At 43.1% G+C, this 19,166-nt stretch overlaps 1 protein-coding gene across 3 annotated transcripts in view; it reads right to left on the bottom strand.

Annotated features, from left to right (window-relative positions):
* LOC308103641 (serine/threonine-protein kinase MRCK alpha-like) overlaps nt 1-16,200 on the bottom strand; it is a 103,614-nt gene extending 87,414 nt beyond the window's left edge. For 2 of the 3 annotated variants that reach the window (XM_080453729.1, XM_080453730.1), the window contains exon 1: nt 14,958-16,200. In XM_080453729.1, the coding sequence (XP_080309855.1) occupies nt 14,958-15,135 (178 nt within the window). In that variant the 5' untranslated portion in view covers nt 15,136-16,200. The remainder of the gene's footprint in view (nt 1-14,957) is intronic. The other variant, XM_080453731.1, reaches the window with a different exon arrangement.
* Between the last annotated feature and the right edge of the window lie 2,966 nt (nt 16,201-19,166).

Below are 19,166 nucleotides of genomic sequence, written 5' to 3'. Positions count from 1 at the left end.
GACGTGTTGTGAGCCTGTAGATATTTTTGACTGAACGTTTGCCTATTATGACAATGCCCAGAATAGGGACATTAGGGTTCATGTGGTTATGGAATACAAACAAAGACATACTGTGGCCAGCTATGGGAGCTGCTGCGTTGCTAATGCGTCATGATGGTAAGTGAGGGGAGGAAGCACAGAGTGAGGTATGACTCTGACTCCGAGTCTGAATATAGACTTTTAACACCAGAGACGTCTCCATCGCCAGACAGTTGAGATGACAATCGGAGCGACCACAGGATTTCCCCCAACACCGAGTCCTCTCAGGGGAGAGCGGTTGAGGAGAGGGAGGGAGGGGAACTGAAGCAAGGACTGAATCTTCCTGCGCGAGAGTGTTTGTGTGTGTGGTGGCGGGGCACAGGACGACCACAATGCCACGGTCCGTACAGAGTGTGCATGGTTAAGAAATTAGAATAATCACATTCATACTTGAGCGCTATATACGCTGAAGCCTGATTTATACTTCGTCAAATGGCGGTGTCGCGTCGAAAATAGGCGATCTACAAGCTCACAATGCGTTGCATCCACGACGTGTAATGAACTTATAGATTGGCTATTTTAATCTTACGACAGAGCATAAATTAGGCGTCAAATGATCAATCTCAGTATTCTCAGTCATAAGCACACCACCCTCCCACACACACCACTTCCTCTACCACATGGCACCCACAACAACCCGTTCAATAACTAAACCGCAAAACCACTACCTCATTTTCACCAGCGAGTCTGAAATGAATGCAGCGACTCTTCCAGAGTGCTGAGAACATGCTTCACAGATGAACATATTTAAACAGATTAGTGGGGCAGCAGACAGCAGCTAAACAGGAGCTTCATTTTTGTTGCTGTGAATGCAGCCAGACAACATGGTGATTCAGGCAGGCCAGGCCAGCGGATGGACCAGCAGATCAGTTGCATGTGAGGCCCTGCCAGTGTGAGTTGAATGCCTGTCATTTAGCTGGGAAGGTGGATGGAGAGGTGCTGACTGACCGCATGCCCTATCTGATCTGATTAGAGTCATGCAGGACCACTGTAAAACGGAAGGGAGGGCGCCAGCGGAGCACAGAAAATGTCACTTGTAGGCAACGTGAACTGGATGCGCGCAGCAGGGATGGACACACAAATGTCAGCAACACATACACCCACAGCAGTATAGGTAGGTACGTAGGCCTAAAAATAGACAAGATCACCGTCAAAATCACCAGCGCACCATAAGTCAAGGACAGAGATCCATAAGTGTCATCTCTACATGCATGAGGCAGTGCTGCATCACAGCACATGCAGTACAGCAGAATGGACAAACTAGAGTGCCACTATAGCCACCGGAACTGTGTGCATACAATTGCATTAACAATTTAAGCCCTGTGTATTTCAACGTATGACAAATAGTGAAAATAGCCGATCTACGAGGTTGCAAGTTCAACGCATTGCATCGCGAAACCAAAACTTTGCTCAGAGCACCGCATGATCCTTACCTGATCGTAAACACAACAAACTCATAGTACTTTTAAAATCATACCCAGACTTAGCATATCTAAACCTAATGCACATAAAAGTGATTTTTAACCTATACCTTAACATAACCATCTTTAACATAATAACGCAAAGGCAAGAATTAAATGAGAAATGGATCGGCAATCATCATAACAACCATTGTTATTAGCATTACACCACAAGGCCCAAGGAATATGACCGACCACATACGTATATTTAACCATGTGTAAGCTATGCCCAATCACATGGCTTAGTGTAGCACAGTGCTCTGAGAGCAGTTTTGGATTAATGCAACTGACCAAAGTGTGCTTTGGACTATTTGGCAGAGGGAAGCATTGTTGTATAGAGTTTCATAGCATACACCTACATGGGAGCTGGGTTGTGTGTTATGTAAGTGTGTGTGTGTGTCTGTCTGTAGCAATGTACTGTACTCTGTGTGTGTGCGCGTGCGAGCGCTGCATGTATGCGGCAAAGACGCGATAGAAATGCAACTGAGCTCTGCACTGTCAGAGGACAATTTGATTTCCTGACTCTCTCATACAATACAGATGATGCATACGTATGTACACACACAACTCACACTTACATACAGTAAGGACAGAGATCCATGAGATTAAATCATCATAAAATCCTCAGTGTAAATTTAACTCCAAGAGAGTAATAATGGATCCTTTGGTTCCCTTTTTTTTCCTAACACACATCAGCCATTCTCTATCACTAGGCAGAGTTGGCATCCAGGAGTCTGTGAGAGGGGGGGAGGGGCTGGGTAGCTGGGGAAAAATGAGACAGAATGAGAGAACAAACAGAAGAGACAAAGATAGAGAGAAAGAAAGAGATTTCAAGTCCAGATTAATAAGTAAAGACAGTCAGACACCATTACAGAATCCATAAGTACAATGATAGTCAGAAATGCTGAGAAAGAGTCAGATATGAGAGAGAGGGAGAGAGAGGGGGAGAGGGAGAGAGAGAGAAAGATAGAGTGACAGTGAACCGGGGAGTTGGGGGGGAAAGGGGATGGGTGGCATTCGGCAGACAAAAGGCCAGGCCTGGCCTCAACTAAACAGCTGCTGTTGCTCCCTAACATTGCACCTCGGCTCCAAATTCCACAGGCAGAGTAGCTATGAGGGGCTGGGGGACCTGAGTCAGCGCTTTCTCATTCTCTCTCACACACAGAGACACACACGCTGAGTCCTGTGCTAAATGCAGCCATCATGGGGATGCTCAGGCTATGGCACGCGCAGAGGGACAAAAAGCACCAGCCAGAGATTGTGGCAAGGTGGTAGAAGCGGGATGGGTTTTCGAGTGGAAGAGACTACTCATGACAGCCTTTTAGGGACATGCATGAGCAAAGAAGAGACAATGCCGCAGTTAATCTGAAAGCATGCGTGTCTGTTTGTCCAGAAGCACGTGTGTCTGTTTGTCCAGCGCTTATCTCGCAAACCGCTGGACTGATCAGCACCACATTTATTGTGCACACTGCCAGACTTTCTATTTACATTCAAAGTCTCAGAGGGGCTCGAATCCGGATGAAACCTTGCCCAAATTTGTGTCATAGATACGTCGTATACGACTGACATCACAGGCTGGCCACATGTTTATATGCCAAGATCCACATGATTACATTATTTTTATTATGCAATTTGTTGGTCTATCTTTGTTGCTGCTGTACCCACTTCTGGTCCATAATTTAGATAAAAGTCTTATCTCATCCATGTTTTACAGTTGAAGTGTCAAAGTGTAACCCTCTGAGAGTTTAATAGAGTTAAATCTTGCCGTCTGACTTTACAGAGTCACATTATGCCAAGGTTTTATAGCCTTGCAAGTGTATTTCATGTTCAAGCGATAACACATGGGCAACGTTCTGAGACAAAACAGATGGACATGATACTCTGGCCTGCAACTCTTGGCCAGTCATATATTCTTTTGATAATACTTGTAATCCCTATAAGACAACAAGGCAAAGCCGCATTGATCTCCACTGGCTCAGAACAGCAACCATGTACCTTGAAGGGAATTGACCGGGGTCCCTCTGGGGACTATACTTAAAGTTTTCCCCCTAATTTTCCCCCTCTACACCGAATCGCTGCAGAAAATAGCCGCTCTACAATAGCTTGCAGATCTGCCATTTTCACCAAATGTTCACCTGTTTTCGCTGAATGTTTGCCTATTATGACATGCCCGGAATAGGGATGCTAGGTTCATCTGGTTAAAGGGGTATTTTCTATTTTTCACTTTAAAACACTTCTGGGGTCTTTTTTTATTATTTGTTAATTATTGTTTTATTTCTTTCATAAAAAAGCATAATAAAAAGTTAAAACAATTCAATGTATTGAAAAAACTCGGCCCCCCCATGCATTAGAAGTACAAAATTGGTCACAAGAACCAGGGACGTGTGTTTTCAATTAGTCTAACATGATTCAAATGGACTTACAATGGTTTTATATACAGTAGGAGGGGGGTGTTTCTGATCAAATGGATATCAATTATCAAATATTGAAATATTGAATCAAATATTGAATCAACTTAAAAACTGTCTGGGCCAGGGTACTACACACAAAAGCGAGTAGACGTTAAAATGACCCGAGAAGTGCTTTAAAGTGAAATACCCCTTTAACATAACTTTGTTCATGCATGCTGAGAGAAGAGAGTAGTACAAAGGTGATTTGGCTTTTCCCCATTCTGTTACAGCTGGGCTTCCATGACAAACTCCTTGGCTATTTGTTTTGTGCATCACAGGGAGGGAAGCATCCTGTAATCGACAGAGCGGGGACTGGAGAGAAGACAGGAGGAGGCATAAGAGAAGGGAACATCAGATTCACATGCTGCAGTTTCCCCCATCCATGTTATTTATGAAGCTCTACTGGCAAGGCTCCTAGAGGGCTCGTTTTTAAGAGCTGCTAATAGTTTTCATCCGGGAGGTCGGAGACATGGGAGGGCCAGGCAGGAGACACACGCCCAAGCTGATAGATTTATCGAAGTGCTAGGCTGCACTTTTGAGAAGATGTGACCTCTCTTCCTGTCCTTCTAACCTGTCTTTAAACCCTCTGCCCTCAGCCATGGCTGTCAAAGAAGCAATACATGAGTGTCAAGTTGTGTATTGTTTACACATTTTTGGCATCTTTAGCCATGTTAAGACATCAAAAAAGGACTGAACAGGCCCTGAGCAGGAACCAGACACCTTCAAAATGTCAGGAATGTGAGGAAAGAACTGAAGTTCTCTGTTTTTGGACATTGGGAGTGAAATAATTATTTGTACAGTGTACAGCCTGTACATTCTATTTAGAAAACCATGTATGAATGTTAGACAGAAACATGACTCTATTGCATAATCAAATCAAATGTGCTTCCATTCAGCAAAGAAGGGTATCAAAACCTCTGAAGGCCTTCAGTTCTGTCTTGTTTATGGGGATTGGTGCTGAGGAAATGAATGGCGTCTGGCCTGGTTCTATTTAAAAGAGCATATCGCATGCATGAATGTTAAGACAGAAATGGCTGGCTCTGTTGTGAAACAAAATGTGCTTTCATAAAACGAAGAGCATAAACAAATCCACAGCTTTAAGTGCCATCCGCCTGTGTACTTTAATTTAGAGTTTTCACAAAATGCTAAATTCCTACATGCAAAGAACATCCTTTTCATCCCTCGCAGATCTCGAGAACCCGTAGAGCGGTGTGCCGAGTGGCAAGATGGTCAGATTGGCGGTTGTCCGGAACGATCCATCTGTCTTTGTCTCATTTTTGCCATATATGGCGATCTCTGTATCTGTCCGTCTTTCTGTTTGGGTCACTTTTATGTCCATATACGGAGATCCCTGGCCTGATGTCATCAATATGAAGTCATAATTCTGATATCATAGACTGTCCTCCAAGACCTATAATGATGGGTACAGCACTAGGCACGATGACAACGGTTTCAATGGTTACACTGACAACGGGTACAATGAGTATCGCATTCCCAACGGGCATTGTTCCCAACGGGCATCGTTCCCAACGGGCATCGGCCTAGTATTACAATTGCACACAAGTAAAGTACAGCAGCAAAGTGCAGCAATTGCTACTCTGATAACACTACATTGTAAACAACAAAACCGTGTTGAAATCACAGAAAAACAACCACTCATTGTTTACAATAAATGGGCAAGGGGGTCTCTGCCTCACAATGCAACAATCTCCAACATGTACTCGAGCACTGTCCATCCATATAAAGTCTTTGTCTACAGCGTTGACTACTGCCGAAACACAGGATTAAAGTGGTCTTTAATGGACCAAACGGCACACGCTGACAGCCTTTGAAACACTGATGTGTAGCCAGAGCCATGGGTCTACTATACTTTTAGCCTACGTTGAGTGCGCAGGGTCACGCCAGCCTCTCGTCTATCTAAACGAGTCAAAATACCGTAAAGCAGCAGCGTGTTTCCCACAATTCAAATCACGTGATTATTTCTGTGTTTGAATGTACCTTAAAATCAAAGCATGGGGGAGTTTAACTGACTTTTTGACAGATGGACAACTAAATATAAACTATTGTAGTGTTTAAGTGACATTGACCCATTATTTAACCTGCAAGCCATTAAGTGCACCACTTTCTAAGCAATATTAATATGAGGGAGGGGGCACTAGGGAGGTGAGGGGGGAGGGGAAGACAAACTTAGTAAACACACGTCAGAGTCACAGCCATGAAAGCAATGGTACAAAAATTGGTGAAAGAAAGAACGAACGACAGAACGAAAAATAAATACATACACTTATTTGAAAAACTGCCAGCACTCATTCAGTATTTGGCCAAGTGTTTCCTTATTTTTGGTTTTGGCCAAGAATTTTCTTATGTGTGCATCACTAGGTAGTAGTCCCATTCTAGTTCAATTAAGATCCTAAAGGGCCGTTCACAACAATCACTATAACTATAAAGATATAGTTTTAAAAGAATCGTTCTAACTCAAGTGGATGGCAGAGTCCACAGCCACACCACCACAACTATAACAAAGACAATGGTGAACTATATAGCTATAGTTAGCTTGGTGTGTGAACAGCCCTTAATTAACACAGGGAGACTTGATTGTGGTCCCTGTCCTATCCGCAAGATAAAACTAATAGTCTACACTGAGGCGTTTGTTTTGCAACACGGGATGTTCATTCATTCACTTGTCCTTTGCAGTAAAGTTGTGTTATTTTGTGATCAGAAGCCCCGTGTATCAATGTGGAATCCAATCGCTCAAGTAAACAGCCCCAGATGCCAAAAGAGAGTGAGAGATTCATAAATGGACACCGGGCACGAACAAGGGGTACATGTCCTGTATGATGTGGCAGTTGTTGTTTATGTGTTGGTGGTTGTTTTGTTTGACATCGTAGCTCACAGATAAATAATAGCTCCACAAACAAAGCTGGTGGAGCTGTGTGTTGACTGACGGACTGATTGATTGATTGGCATCTTTATTTGACAAAATGCATATGCATAAACATTTATTTGTACATATCTGTCAAAAGGATAAAAGCACATTAAAGCTTCAGAGCTTATTTTCATTGTGGTCCTCCTTTGTCCTTTGATATGTTTGTCCATCTTATAGTTTAGTTTCTGCTTGGCACATTGACACGCACAAACTGGAAAGTGGAAACATTTTCACAATCATAGAATGGGAGTCGTGAATGATATGTTGTTAAGGGTATGTTGTTGTTTATGAGTGTCGTTACTGTAAGTCATTGACGTTGTATAATGTGTATTCACTTTTTTAAGCTTGACGGTTGCATTCCAGAATGTCGGCTAACGGTTTGGTGAAAGGACACAGGGAAGACGGTCTCCGTTATGCATTTTTCTGTTGGGAGTTTTGTTGACACTTCACATCCTGCAGTTTGGATGCTCTCCCTTTTGCTCAAAACAAAACCCCAGTTCAGTGAGCGAGGGGAAAAGACTAAAGTATGTGAGCGAGCGCTGTTGCCAGTTGGCACCGGATCCGTTTCAGCTGAAATACGGAGAGAGAAGTAGAAAGGGGGGGTACGGTCTTGTGTAGCTTGAATACATTCACCGATTCACAACATAAAAAATTTATCATTTGGAAAACAAAGTTGCTCTGTCTGAGGCGCGTGCGTGTGTGAGTGTGAGTGTGAGTGTGAGTGTGTGTGTGTGTGTTCATGTCATTGGTCTAGACTTTGCTGGCAGAGGATAGACTTGTTAATTGCTCCTCTGGGCTCAAGAGTCATTTCAGAGCGAGCTGTGTAACATTCCTCTTTCTGTATGTATAGAATCAGCCTCAGCCACACACACGCATGCATATCCACACAGCGCATATAGAGTGCATGTCATGCATCTCATCTTCATGTTAAATGCTTACTGCAGTAGCAGCACTCAAAGTCTTTATCTTGTGCTTATGAGAATTGAGAAACCAAAGCTATCCTATACCAGTAGCCTGATAGTATCAATATATACAAGTATGAGTTCTAGTAATGATGATTGAATTACCCATGGTACTGATGCAAGAATCAAGATGATTCCTGCCCACCAGTAAACATTTTGTCAACATGCATTTGGCTATCACTGCTCATGTATATGGTCTAATGGTCTTAGGTTTCATGACCATGTCAGTGAAAGAAAAATTGAATATCTCAAATCATTAATATCTAATGGACATAATAATAAGCAACAGTCAGCTTTATCAATAATCCTTTAACATGCACTGTAAAAAACAGCTCATCTGCTGGAGCAAGTACAGTGGAGAGATGTCACTCAGACTGAGAGGAGAAGGGAGCAGAAAGGTGGATGCCATTTGCAGTCAGATCCCTAGGGTCACAAGAAGCTTGCTAAGTTGCTAATAACCTGAGCTCTGCCCTCTGGGGGAGACGCCCCCGGCCCTGGCTTTTTCTGATGACACATCACAATTATCAGCCTTTCCTTTGCACATTAAACTGGTAGACAAGACTGCTAGACTCAGTGTTCCTCTTCTGCGGTCGTGTCAACATATGTGAAAGAATTGTGAGTGTGACCTACCCTGGTAATATCATGGAAAAAAGGGCTTTTGAATGGTCCAAGTGTTGGGCCATTTCCCTGAAAGGTGGTTTCATGAATGGGTTCCAACAGTCTTATCTTTGCTTTTATGCGGGCGCTTTGAAAACACCCACCAACCCTGCTAGTCAAGTTAACCAGTTTTTTTTAAATCCTGAATCAAACAGTGAAGATTACATAACTATGCTCCTGTAGTTCCTGCTCCAATGTAAATTACGTCACTTAAGTATGGCAGCTAATGCCTGTTGCAAAAAGATCAATGCAGGGATACATGAAATTTACTACTTTAAGACTTGCAGTTATCATTTGTTGATTTCCAGGTAACATCTTTCACACAGTTTTATTTTCTTCTATAAAAAGGTCCATAATGTTTTGTTTCTCATAGCCATCTATGTGATCTAGGGCTGGCAAATAAGTAATCAAACCTAACAATAACTTTGGGGGGAAAAAGTATATCCAATTAGGCGTGTCTAGCGGCCAATGTTTTGTCAATTCAAGCAAAGCAGTGTGTGCTGATGGTCTGCGAGGACACGTCAACCTCTCATCCATCCATCCAATGGTCACAAAACAGCCACATGTTCCCTATGATTTAAACCGATATTATTCTTATCGTGTCCGGTGTGAATGCACATTTAAAAAGACTGGACAACAGGGCCCCCACAAGTCTTAAACACTTCACGATGATGGTGAAATCACTGACAAATCCTTTGTATCTTTATTCTAGCCTTTTGCCAACCAGCCTTGAGCATTAATATATCCATGCTCGAGCATGCCATATCTACAATCTGTATTTTTGATGAAGTTAAGCCGATTTATAAGACTGTAATTCACATGGAATTTCTGATCACAGCTGACAGCCCTACAGTCATCCACACACCAACTGTGGCCTCAGTAAAAAACTTCCACCCATCTGATTTTAACTTTTTAATTCAATAAGTTGCTTGTACATGCATCATGTACCTCATGTGGAGAACCTCCCTGCTAGTCAGCTACCTGTTGTAGAATGGATGATCTATAGTTCTATATGCTTCTCCCTTTGGCAGGTTTGAGGCCACTGCTGGGTAATTTAGAGAGTAAATGAAATGTGGAAGATCAGAGAAACGAGACCAATAAAACATAAGTGGATGCTGGTGGGTTGGGTACGAGCTGGGACACTGTGCTGTCTGCAGTGGAGCAGCAGGAGAGAACGGGAGGTGCCTGGGCCCCTCTGCTATGTGTGGCTGTTTGTCAGCCAGCTCTCTCAGGACAATGGAAAAAGCTGTGTGTGTGTGTGTGTGTGTGTGTGTGTGTGTGTGTGTGTGTGTGTGTGTGTGTGTGTGTGTGTGTGTGTGTGTGTGTGTGTGTGTGTGTGTGTGTGTGTGTGTGTGTGTGTGTGTGTGTGTGTGTGTGTGTGTGTGTGTGTGTGTGAAAAAGAGAAATATAGTGTGAGAGTTACAGAGAGGGGGGACAGAGTGTTTTTCTGAGTTTATGTGTCTGTGTGTGAGACAGAGGGTTAGAGAGTGAGATGGAATGAGAGTGGAGCCTGGGGAAAGGCCTGCGTGATCCCACATAATAAACGATTAAGCAAGCGTATGAGCAAGAGGGAGAAAATGTATCAACAACCAAGACAACGATATGCCTGATTTGTACTTAGTTCCGCATTGTGTCGCGCAACGAAAAAGGCCAATCTACAGGCTCACAACGTGCCGCAGCATGACACATTGTGAGCTTGTAAATCTCAGCAATGTATGGCGTGCGACACCAGCACGTAATGAAGTATAAATCAGGCTCCCTCCCTGGTGGTAACACCAACAGGCCATCTCGGTTGTACAGGACTGACCCAGCGAGTAACACGACAACACAATACAATACAGCTAGCCCACTTCCTGGTATGACATCATGTACCCCCATTAGGCCCCGAGTGGCTTGGTGAGTCCCTGTGGTTCCTTCCTGTTCTCCCTGCCCAGCGGAACCTCCACACAGGAAATGGCAGAGCAACCAGATTGGTAAGAAGGATGTCCTGACAAGAGCCCGACCCGTACAGGATTTCAGGGCCTGACATCAACGCTGATGTTAGGGATGTGACAAAATGGCACAATGATATACCCAAAAATGTATACTACTGACACATTCTCAGTCAAAGCATGTAATTTCATTGCACGACTCAAATGTCAAGTTTTAAACAACACCAAGAAGAAACTTTCATGACCAATGGCTCTGGTGGCTGAGTTCAATCCATTTGAGCAACAAATTACTTCCTTTATCAGTTAAACACAACATGTAATGCTTTTGTTTCCTTGTGGATTTATTACCACAATCAACAACACCAACATTATCCAATAATAATAATGACCCCAGGGATCTGATAACAGCTCTCTGACATTTGTTAGAAATAGTTTTACCCTGTGTTTTACTGCCAGGCCCATCTGCACCTGGCCTGGGCAATTTGCTGCTCAAACTTCAAGCCACGGCTGCTCATCAGAAGCTCATCAGACATGGTTAATGTTGCTATAGTTACAAATGATTGCTGCAGCGTGATTAGCAATCTTTTAGGTGAAATTACTACCACCAGATGTGAGTTACTTCCAAAGCCATATGCACTAGGTTGGTGAACTGAGTTTTTTTTAGAGGGAGCCTGACCGGAGTTGGGGGGTTTCTTGGTGGGGTCTGGGTGGAAAGGCCTCTTACAGTAACAGCATTTAGACTATGTGACTCTTAAACTCTCCTTTGATAGCAACACAAATTGAATTATTTTTTGGAGGGATGGCAGTAACTCTCACCTACCAAAATGTGACAATGATGGATGTAAGACATGTGTAGCATGGAATAAACTGGGCAATGGGGAACACCAACAGATAGCCGGTCAACTAAAACCATAATAAATGATGATATGTGGCTATGGCCGTTATACCTATTGTATGCATAATGTGTAGACTATATATACAATATTGTGTATGAAGCGCCACATTCTTGCATGTGCATTGCATACATACAATCTGTGTGTGTGTGTGTGTGTGTGTGTGTGTGTGTGTGTGTGTGTGTGTGTGTGTGTGTGTGTGTGTGTGTGTGTGTGTGTGTGTGTGTGTGTGTGTAAATAGTGCATGAGGCATGCAGCCAATAAAAGCCTTGCAGGGTGGAGCACACATCAACTGCAGCTGAACAGCTGGCCACTGCAGGCTAAAATTCTGACTAGGCTGAGAAAGAACCTGTCTGGCTCACTGTTGTATGCCGATTATGGGCTGGCATGGCAGTCCATTCTCAGTCAACCAACCCCACCTCCAATTCCCAAAGCAGGGAAATCAGGCAAAAAAAGAAGAAAAAGAAAACAGGAAATAGTGGAAGAAAGGCAGGAAAACAGAAACCCTCCACTAGAAATGACTGGGAGTGTTGTGTCCAAAAACATCAAATACTGGACCAACAAAGAAAAACACATCCTGCCACTCAGACTGAATAAAATGTAGCATGAAACCATATTTGTTCCACTGTGAACTGATGAGGACTGATTGTATTAGTGCTCAGAACAGAAACAAGCGTTTACTTGCCAGGTTCAATTCACAGTGGGTTCAATTCTTGATGGTTGATGAATTAGCCTAGTACCAGATGCATACAATAACACTACGTAATGACAGATACGGTAGGCTGTACTTTCAAAGAACTGAATGTGATCACTATGCACCAATGATGGAGCTATTAGAATCCTAAGTTCACCATTTATTCATCTCCAGACTTGCTCAATGAAAACACAAGCCATTCTTGTACTTAATCACATCTTATTTTTGGGTGATACTGATGAGGTGGTCTCCCCTTGATGTTTCTCCCTCTGAAGTCTCCATTCTTCTCATAACAATCTGCTAAGCCTGAATGGCCAGCATTATCAGGTCATTATGAAATAAGAGAATACATGAGAAGGCCCCTTTTAGTGGGTATGGTGCAGTAAGCGCTATAGTATATGTGTGGAATCAGAATACAGTGTGCCATACACTGTTCATTTCCCCTATGGCTGCAGGTCATGGTAGGGTCTCCATTTCAACTGAAATGAGGTCACCAAACAAGAAGAAAAGTAAACCCAATACAAATGTTTGTCTTCTTCTGCGACCATAGCGCACTCTGAGAAGGAACAACAGGTCTATCTTCCACACATAGGCTATATCTCTTTGTCAAAAAAGGTATGTACCGTATAGGCCTTGTGACAAAGATACAATACTGTAGCGTTTTCTTTCTGAACATGTGTGGTGGAGGGGACATGGCCTCTGTGAGCAACTGACAAAAGAGATCACTCAGACTAGCAGGGAGGGATCTTATATTTCATGAGGCACACATCTAGAATGTTCCCCCTGTATGTGGGATTAGGCTGTGTTTCGAGCGTGTAATAACGCTGACTTTCTGATCCGATCTGCTCTATAAGGGAGTATTCAGTAAGAAACACTTTGGGCTTTGATGTTATAATAGGGCCGCAGTGACATCATTTCACATTTTAGACAAACATTTAGATGGGTAACACTTGTGATTGCCACACATGGTGCATGGTCTCGTTGGACCTGCATTATCACAACAACACCTAGAAATCATTATCAGTACAAAGTTTCATTTCACTTGAATGGCATACCAGGCCAGCCTTAAAGATAGAAATCTATTCCACACTCACAGCATTATCTGCATCTGCTGTTTTGCCTCTCAATGCCCCAAGCACAAATGTTTGTGTTTGACTACCATGCATGGTCCTGAAACACATAGCTGGGACACTACATCATCAGCGTGTGAACTTTTGCAACACCGCCCTGTGACATTTTTTGTCCATTCTAAATTCATCACCTCAGTCAGGTTAACATAACCATTTACAACATTCAAGTTCAACCCAAATCCTGTTTCCACTCGAAAACTGTAGGATTGTTTTTGTTTTTTTTTGTGTGTGGGGTACACTCAACAGTGGTGCAGCAAGCATGTGACAAAGGTTGGGGACTTCAACACCAGCAAGAATCCTAAGCCTTGTGAGAGCCTCAGTGCACAGTCAAATCCCAGTGTTAACTCTGAATTTAAAACCAAATGGATGTGTCCATTTGGTTCCTTTTGTACACTCTTCAGGGTTAAATTAACACTAAGGATTTTACTGTGTTGGTTCAGTAAGAGAGTGTCCTGTGTCAACACAGGAAAATGTCAAGAGTGAAGTCATTACTTGGCACACACAGCACAAGGCACTGAAGGCACCTCTCCTAAAGGACAGGACACAGACAGCACTTTGAAGCAAGCTAAACTGGTAACTTTGCCTGCAGGAGCAGAACAGGGGATTGGCAATGCCATGTTGGACAAAGGCTAATATATAATGAAAACACAGATGGCTCTATATATATATATATATATATATAGTGTGTGTTGATCACAGCTTCTGTCACCCTGACTGTTTTGTCCTCTGGTCACAGGGGCAGCTCCATGCATTATACAACAGCAACTTTCACAATTTTATCAGCCAACTAGACTTGGGGGTATATAATATAGGATGTTGCAGGCAGTGGTTGGTTGCCTAAGTGGTTGCATGCAATAATTTACCGTTCCCACTCCTAGTCAGATTTTACCAGGATTTAACTTGTGACTGGTGTCATCAATTTGTATGACTGCTGGTGGCACTGACATTGCCCATGCCCAATCTGTACAGTGCTAAAGGCTGTTTGGGCCTATGTAACACTTTCTGAGAAGTTAAAGGTTGTCTGCATCAATTTAATCCCATATGAACATCCACATCTCTGCTTGTAGTGGAGGTAATAATGAGGCACTTCAATTCATTACCTGAACTGCTGCCCATGTGTCATGGGGATTTAAAAAAAAGACAGGCAGGCCAGGCAGGCATGCTCCGGCAACAAGCTAGGCCTCTCAACTAGATAAAAAGGTGAGTTGTTCACATTCCACGTTCATGCACAAACCAAACCCCCGGTGTCACTCACTCCCTCCCTCTCCCTGTACACTCACACATAATACAAACACACACGATTCCACACATGATTGAGTCGTTTGTGTGTGGTCCTCTTGTGTATGAGTTTTAGCTTTGCTTTCTCTAGAGGAGTGGGGCAAGTTGCAAAACTGAAACCTTTACCAACCAAACCATTCATTTTAGAATGTCCTACTACACAGCCAAAAAGCAACATCACACCATTGTTTTGTTACTTTGTTACAACAAAGTCGACTTGTTTAACACCAGAGGCTGCGTGGAAAGTTAACCCAAAAAAGCACTCACACGCCCATGAAAGAAGAAAAAAAACATAATAGCATGCTAACTGGCTGTGAAAATTGTACTGAACTATAGTGGCCTTGCACACAGGGAGGGGATAGCCTGAGAGAGCCCAACTACTACTATAAAAGGAATGTGATGGGGAAGGGAGGGCCACTGCACCAACATTAGCCTATCATCTTACCAAAGAAAAGGGGCTGAATTAAGAAGAAAAAGGGGAAGAAAGGAAAATCTTACCCCATTCCAAAAACTCGAGGATATTTTTCTCTCTTCTTAGCGGGGAGTTGTTGCACTCGTCGTAAATGCAGACAAGAATATCCAGTAGGGTTTCCACACTGAGGCATTGGCCGTTGGATTGAGCTGGCCCGTCCAGGACCAGCTTTTCCAATTTCTTCAAACGCACTTCTCCCGACATGATTCCGACTGAGGTTTGGTGGGGGAACTGGTTAGAAAACGAGCGATCCTCGTCCTCGATACCCCTCCTCGGCCTAGCAACGCAGCAGGCCGATCAGTTCTCTCACCTTGAGTGTTAAGAGGAGGGGGAAAACTTTGCTTTGAGGGCAAGCACAAGCTAATTCCAGGTTGAAGCAGATCTTTTCATGACCTCCCTCTCGCACATTTATCAATACAGTATCCAGGGGGTGGGAATGACGTACGATATCTCCTCATTTTATCGGATCTATCCCCCTATAAGACACAGAAAAATAACCCACAGTTACAGACACTGCCCCCGGCCGGCTGCAGAACAGATCCGACTGAAAGAAAGCCCTGGTCGCCGGATTTTCCTTTCGGGACTCTTGTTTTCTTCTCCTCCTCCCCCCGAAAAAGGGATATTCTCAAAATAGAAAGATAACAGCCGCGTCAATGCAGTAGGCCAACAGCAGCTCCCACGAGTTGATGATATTTGTGATATTTCCCCATTCCTGCAGCAACAACAAAAACGCATCAACACCTCGTAGCACAGGCAGATCTGCAATGCTACAAAGCCCCACCGCCCCTCCTCTGCTGCTATAGAGGCTTACTTAGCACACACTGCTAGCTTTAGCTAGTTAGCTAGCCAGCGAGCTAACGTTACTTTTCTTTCATAGCTGCCAACACACTCCCCTTTATGTGCATTTCGAGTTCAATATATATACATAAAACATATATAACTAAAGCCTATTCCGACCGTTTCGCGATATGAAAGCGGACTAATGTTGTCCATATACGGAGGGGAAAACCTTCCTTTCCCTTATTTTCAACAACTCAGTGTTGACACAGATATAATGTCCTTTAAATCCCACAAGTCTGGTTTCTTCACAGTGGACAGTCAGCGGTGGTTCGACTGAGGGTCCAAGTCCCTGTAGAACGTCAAGAAATACAGCTCCTCCTTAAACAAGACGGGCTCGTTGCACGTCAGGAATAAAAGCTGTCTAGTCTCCTTCTCAGTAAAGAAGGACATTCCCCCTCTTTCCTTTCCTTTCCTTTGCCTCCCCCGCCGGTCGCTTCTCTTCTTGCCTCCTCTTGCCTGTCTGACTCGGTGTGTGTCTGTGTGGAGCAGTGTTGCCATATTTTGTGAGGCAAGTAAGCAACCGGTCTAGGAAAACAACCCAAAAGAAGCAACTAGGCCACATGAGCACATAAAAACAACAGCGTTGGCTGTTTGAAAATAGCCGATCTACAAGCTATTAGATTGCTTGTAGATCTACTATTTTCAAAACCTTGAAATAAAATGTGGAATATTTTTGAAACATTCAAAGTTCAAACACAAATGCTCCCTGGCACAAAACATTTATGAAAATATTTGAGAACCACTGGTTTATTTATTTATTTTTATGGAAACAAGCCTAAATAAGTTAATACACTTTAAAAACAAGCCCAAAAAACCGCAACCCGCAACTACCAATATTTATGCGCATCCTTACAGAAAAAGAAGCCCGAAGTCGCTTATAATAGGCAGACTTGGCAACAATGACAGCAAAGCCTGTTGGCTGCCAAAGAGCCTCACAGTGAAGAGGGCAAAACAGGCATCATCACCCGCAACCAACGCCGTTGTAAATGTAACTGACTAAATTCCAGTCAACGGCAATGGATCATGGGAGAGATGTGTCGAGTGGTAGACTGGAGAAGCTCCGGGGATAAATGATTCAAAGAATGCTTGTAAAATTGGACACATATTCTACATTGGAAACAGATTTATATTTGATAGTTGATATTTTGACCACTTTCAACCTGGCATCCCACGGTTTTTCTATATTATTTCCTGTGTCAAATGTTGACGCTTTACTTGTGTTTTCGCTATTCGTCATACGACGAAGCATAATATAGGGCTTAAAGTGGGTAAAATTAAGTTTTTTTTGCTAGTTTTAGGGACCCATACGCATGCGCACGAGCTGTTCTGCACGTCATTATCCGCCATCTTTGCCACCGGTCGCTCTGACTCGCACATCGTTTGATTTGATTCGTAGCGACTGACCCATCTCCTCTTGTTGTAGTGTCTCTACTAGCCGTGTTGCCAGGTTTTGCGATAAAATTAGGTCTATGAAAACAAGCCCAAAAGAAGCAGGCCACAGGAACATGTTTGCTATTTTCAAATAAAAATCTTGGAAAATAATGTTTTTGAAACATTTCAAATACACAAATGGGGGTCCCTGGGACAAAATAAGTTAAGTAGGCTACATGAAAAGGTTTCAGAACCACTGGTTTAAACAACATTAGGAAACAAGCCCAAATAAGCAACTACACTTTAGAAACAAGCCCAAAAAACGCAACTACCAACATTTACAAGCAACGAAAACGAAGCCCAAGGTAGCTTATAATAAGGGGACATGGCAACCCTGGTCTCTACTAGCCGCGGCGGCAGGCAAAATCCCGATCATCCTGATGGCGCCGATGGCGCCCGTCACACACTGCCGTCACAGCATCTGCTGTGCGGAGGGCAGTGGGGGTGAGGAGGGGGCTCGAGGGGGGGGGGGGGGGGTCGAGGGGTGCATGAGGGCATTCAATGTTATGAATGGCAAATGGGGCCTGTCACTTTGGTGGTGCCTGGTATGGTGCAGAAATGAAGTGGCACATTTTAGACACCCCCCACACCGTTGTTTTGTTTTGTCTAGTAGTCTTGTCTAGTCCTAGCCTATGCAGATTTTTTATTATACAAAAAGTAGTCAAACTAAAATGTAAGTGTTTCAAAGGAACGTTTGGCTAATTAAGTTGGAAAATCGTATGCATATGAGGCTGAGCATGTACGTTTAGGCTACAGTTATACTTTATTCATATGAGTTTGGTTTTATGGAAGAAAAAAAAACTATTTTGTCCAGGGTAAATGGCATATGGCAGAATGTTCCACATCATTGGGCCTTCAAAGTGGGGTTCAGGGATCCTTAGAGAGATAGATCTGCAGGGGAAATTCAGTTGCCAAAGGCAGCAGAAAGAAAACACAGGGTATAGACACAGAAAATAGGGGATACAGCTCATCCAATAGATGCTAATAGCAGCTATAAATATACTAAATAAAATGTGTTAAAAATAACAACCTTCAGAAATCCTCAGCGGGTAGTTAAAGGAGCAGTTCACCCAAAAAAACAAGACCAGGAGACCTGGTTCTGCCAGACCCCTAGTGGTTGAAATCTGAATGGCTGGGTAGGAAAAGAGGGACAGACCGACCGACAAAGCCTCCTGTAGGCCGACCCCCTGGGTCTGGCAAAAAGTTATTTTCTCTCAATTACACACATCAATTTGTCACATTCCTAAGCCAATAATTTGATGATCGGGTCATCCGTCAATAGGAGACTCAATAGCTGACTACCGGAGACACCGCTGGTCATCAAATTATTGGTTTAAGAATGCGACAAGAACTAAAATAATCTCCATGAATTCAAGGCTTCATTGGGTGTGTAATTGATAGAAAATAAGTATTTTTTTAGGTGAACTACTCCTTTAATTTATTTCAATATCACCACTGTGTAACCAACCTGGTCAGGGAATCTATTTCTCATGTACAATTTTGACTTGAAGACAACTTTAATTTATTTAAAACCAAAACATTATCACATGGGTCCATTGTGCCATTGGGGTGGATGGCATAATGAAATTCAATTTGGGGGTCCGTGAAATGAAAAAGTTTGCAGCAGAGGGCCTCGCTCACCTCTCCCTTTGGCCCTGCAAGTTCAAATCGTATCTTAAAACTCACTTAATGTGTTTATGTTCCCATTTATCTTTGGTAGACTCTAAAGTAGGCTCAGAACAGGAGATCCCTTGTTTTGCCAGGTAATCCCCACTGAAGTCAAATTATTTTAATAGAAATAGAGGCTCTGAAATTGTATGCTCATATTACCTATATAGGGATGGCTGTTTGTTTGGGAAAACAGTGTGGGATATTACCCACTGAACTTGATAGAGAATAAAAGACAACCAATTAATGTTGAACCCCATTAGCATTATGGCTTTTTGAATCTTTCCCTCCTCTGT

This window comes from Gymnoscopelus braueri (assembly GCF_963280865.1).
Source record: "Gymnoscopelus braueri genome assembly, chromosome: 16".
In the NCBI taxonomy this organism is placed as follows: domain Eukaryota; kingdom Metazoa; phylum Chordata; class Actinopteri; order Myctophiformes; family Myctophidae; genus Gymnoscopelus; species Gymnoscopelus braueri.
This window is presented reverse-complemented; position numbering and strand designations above follow the sequence as displayed.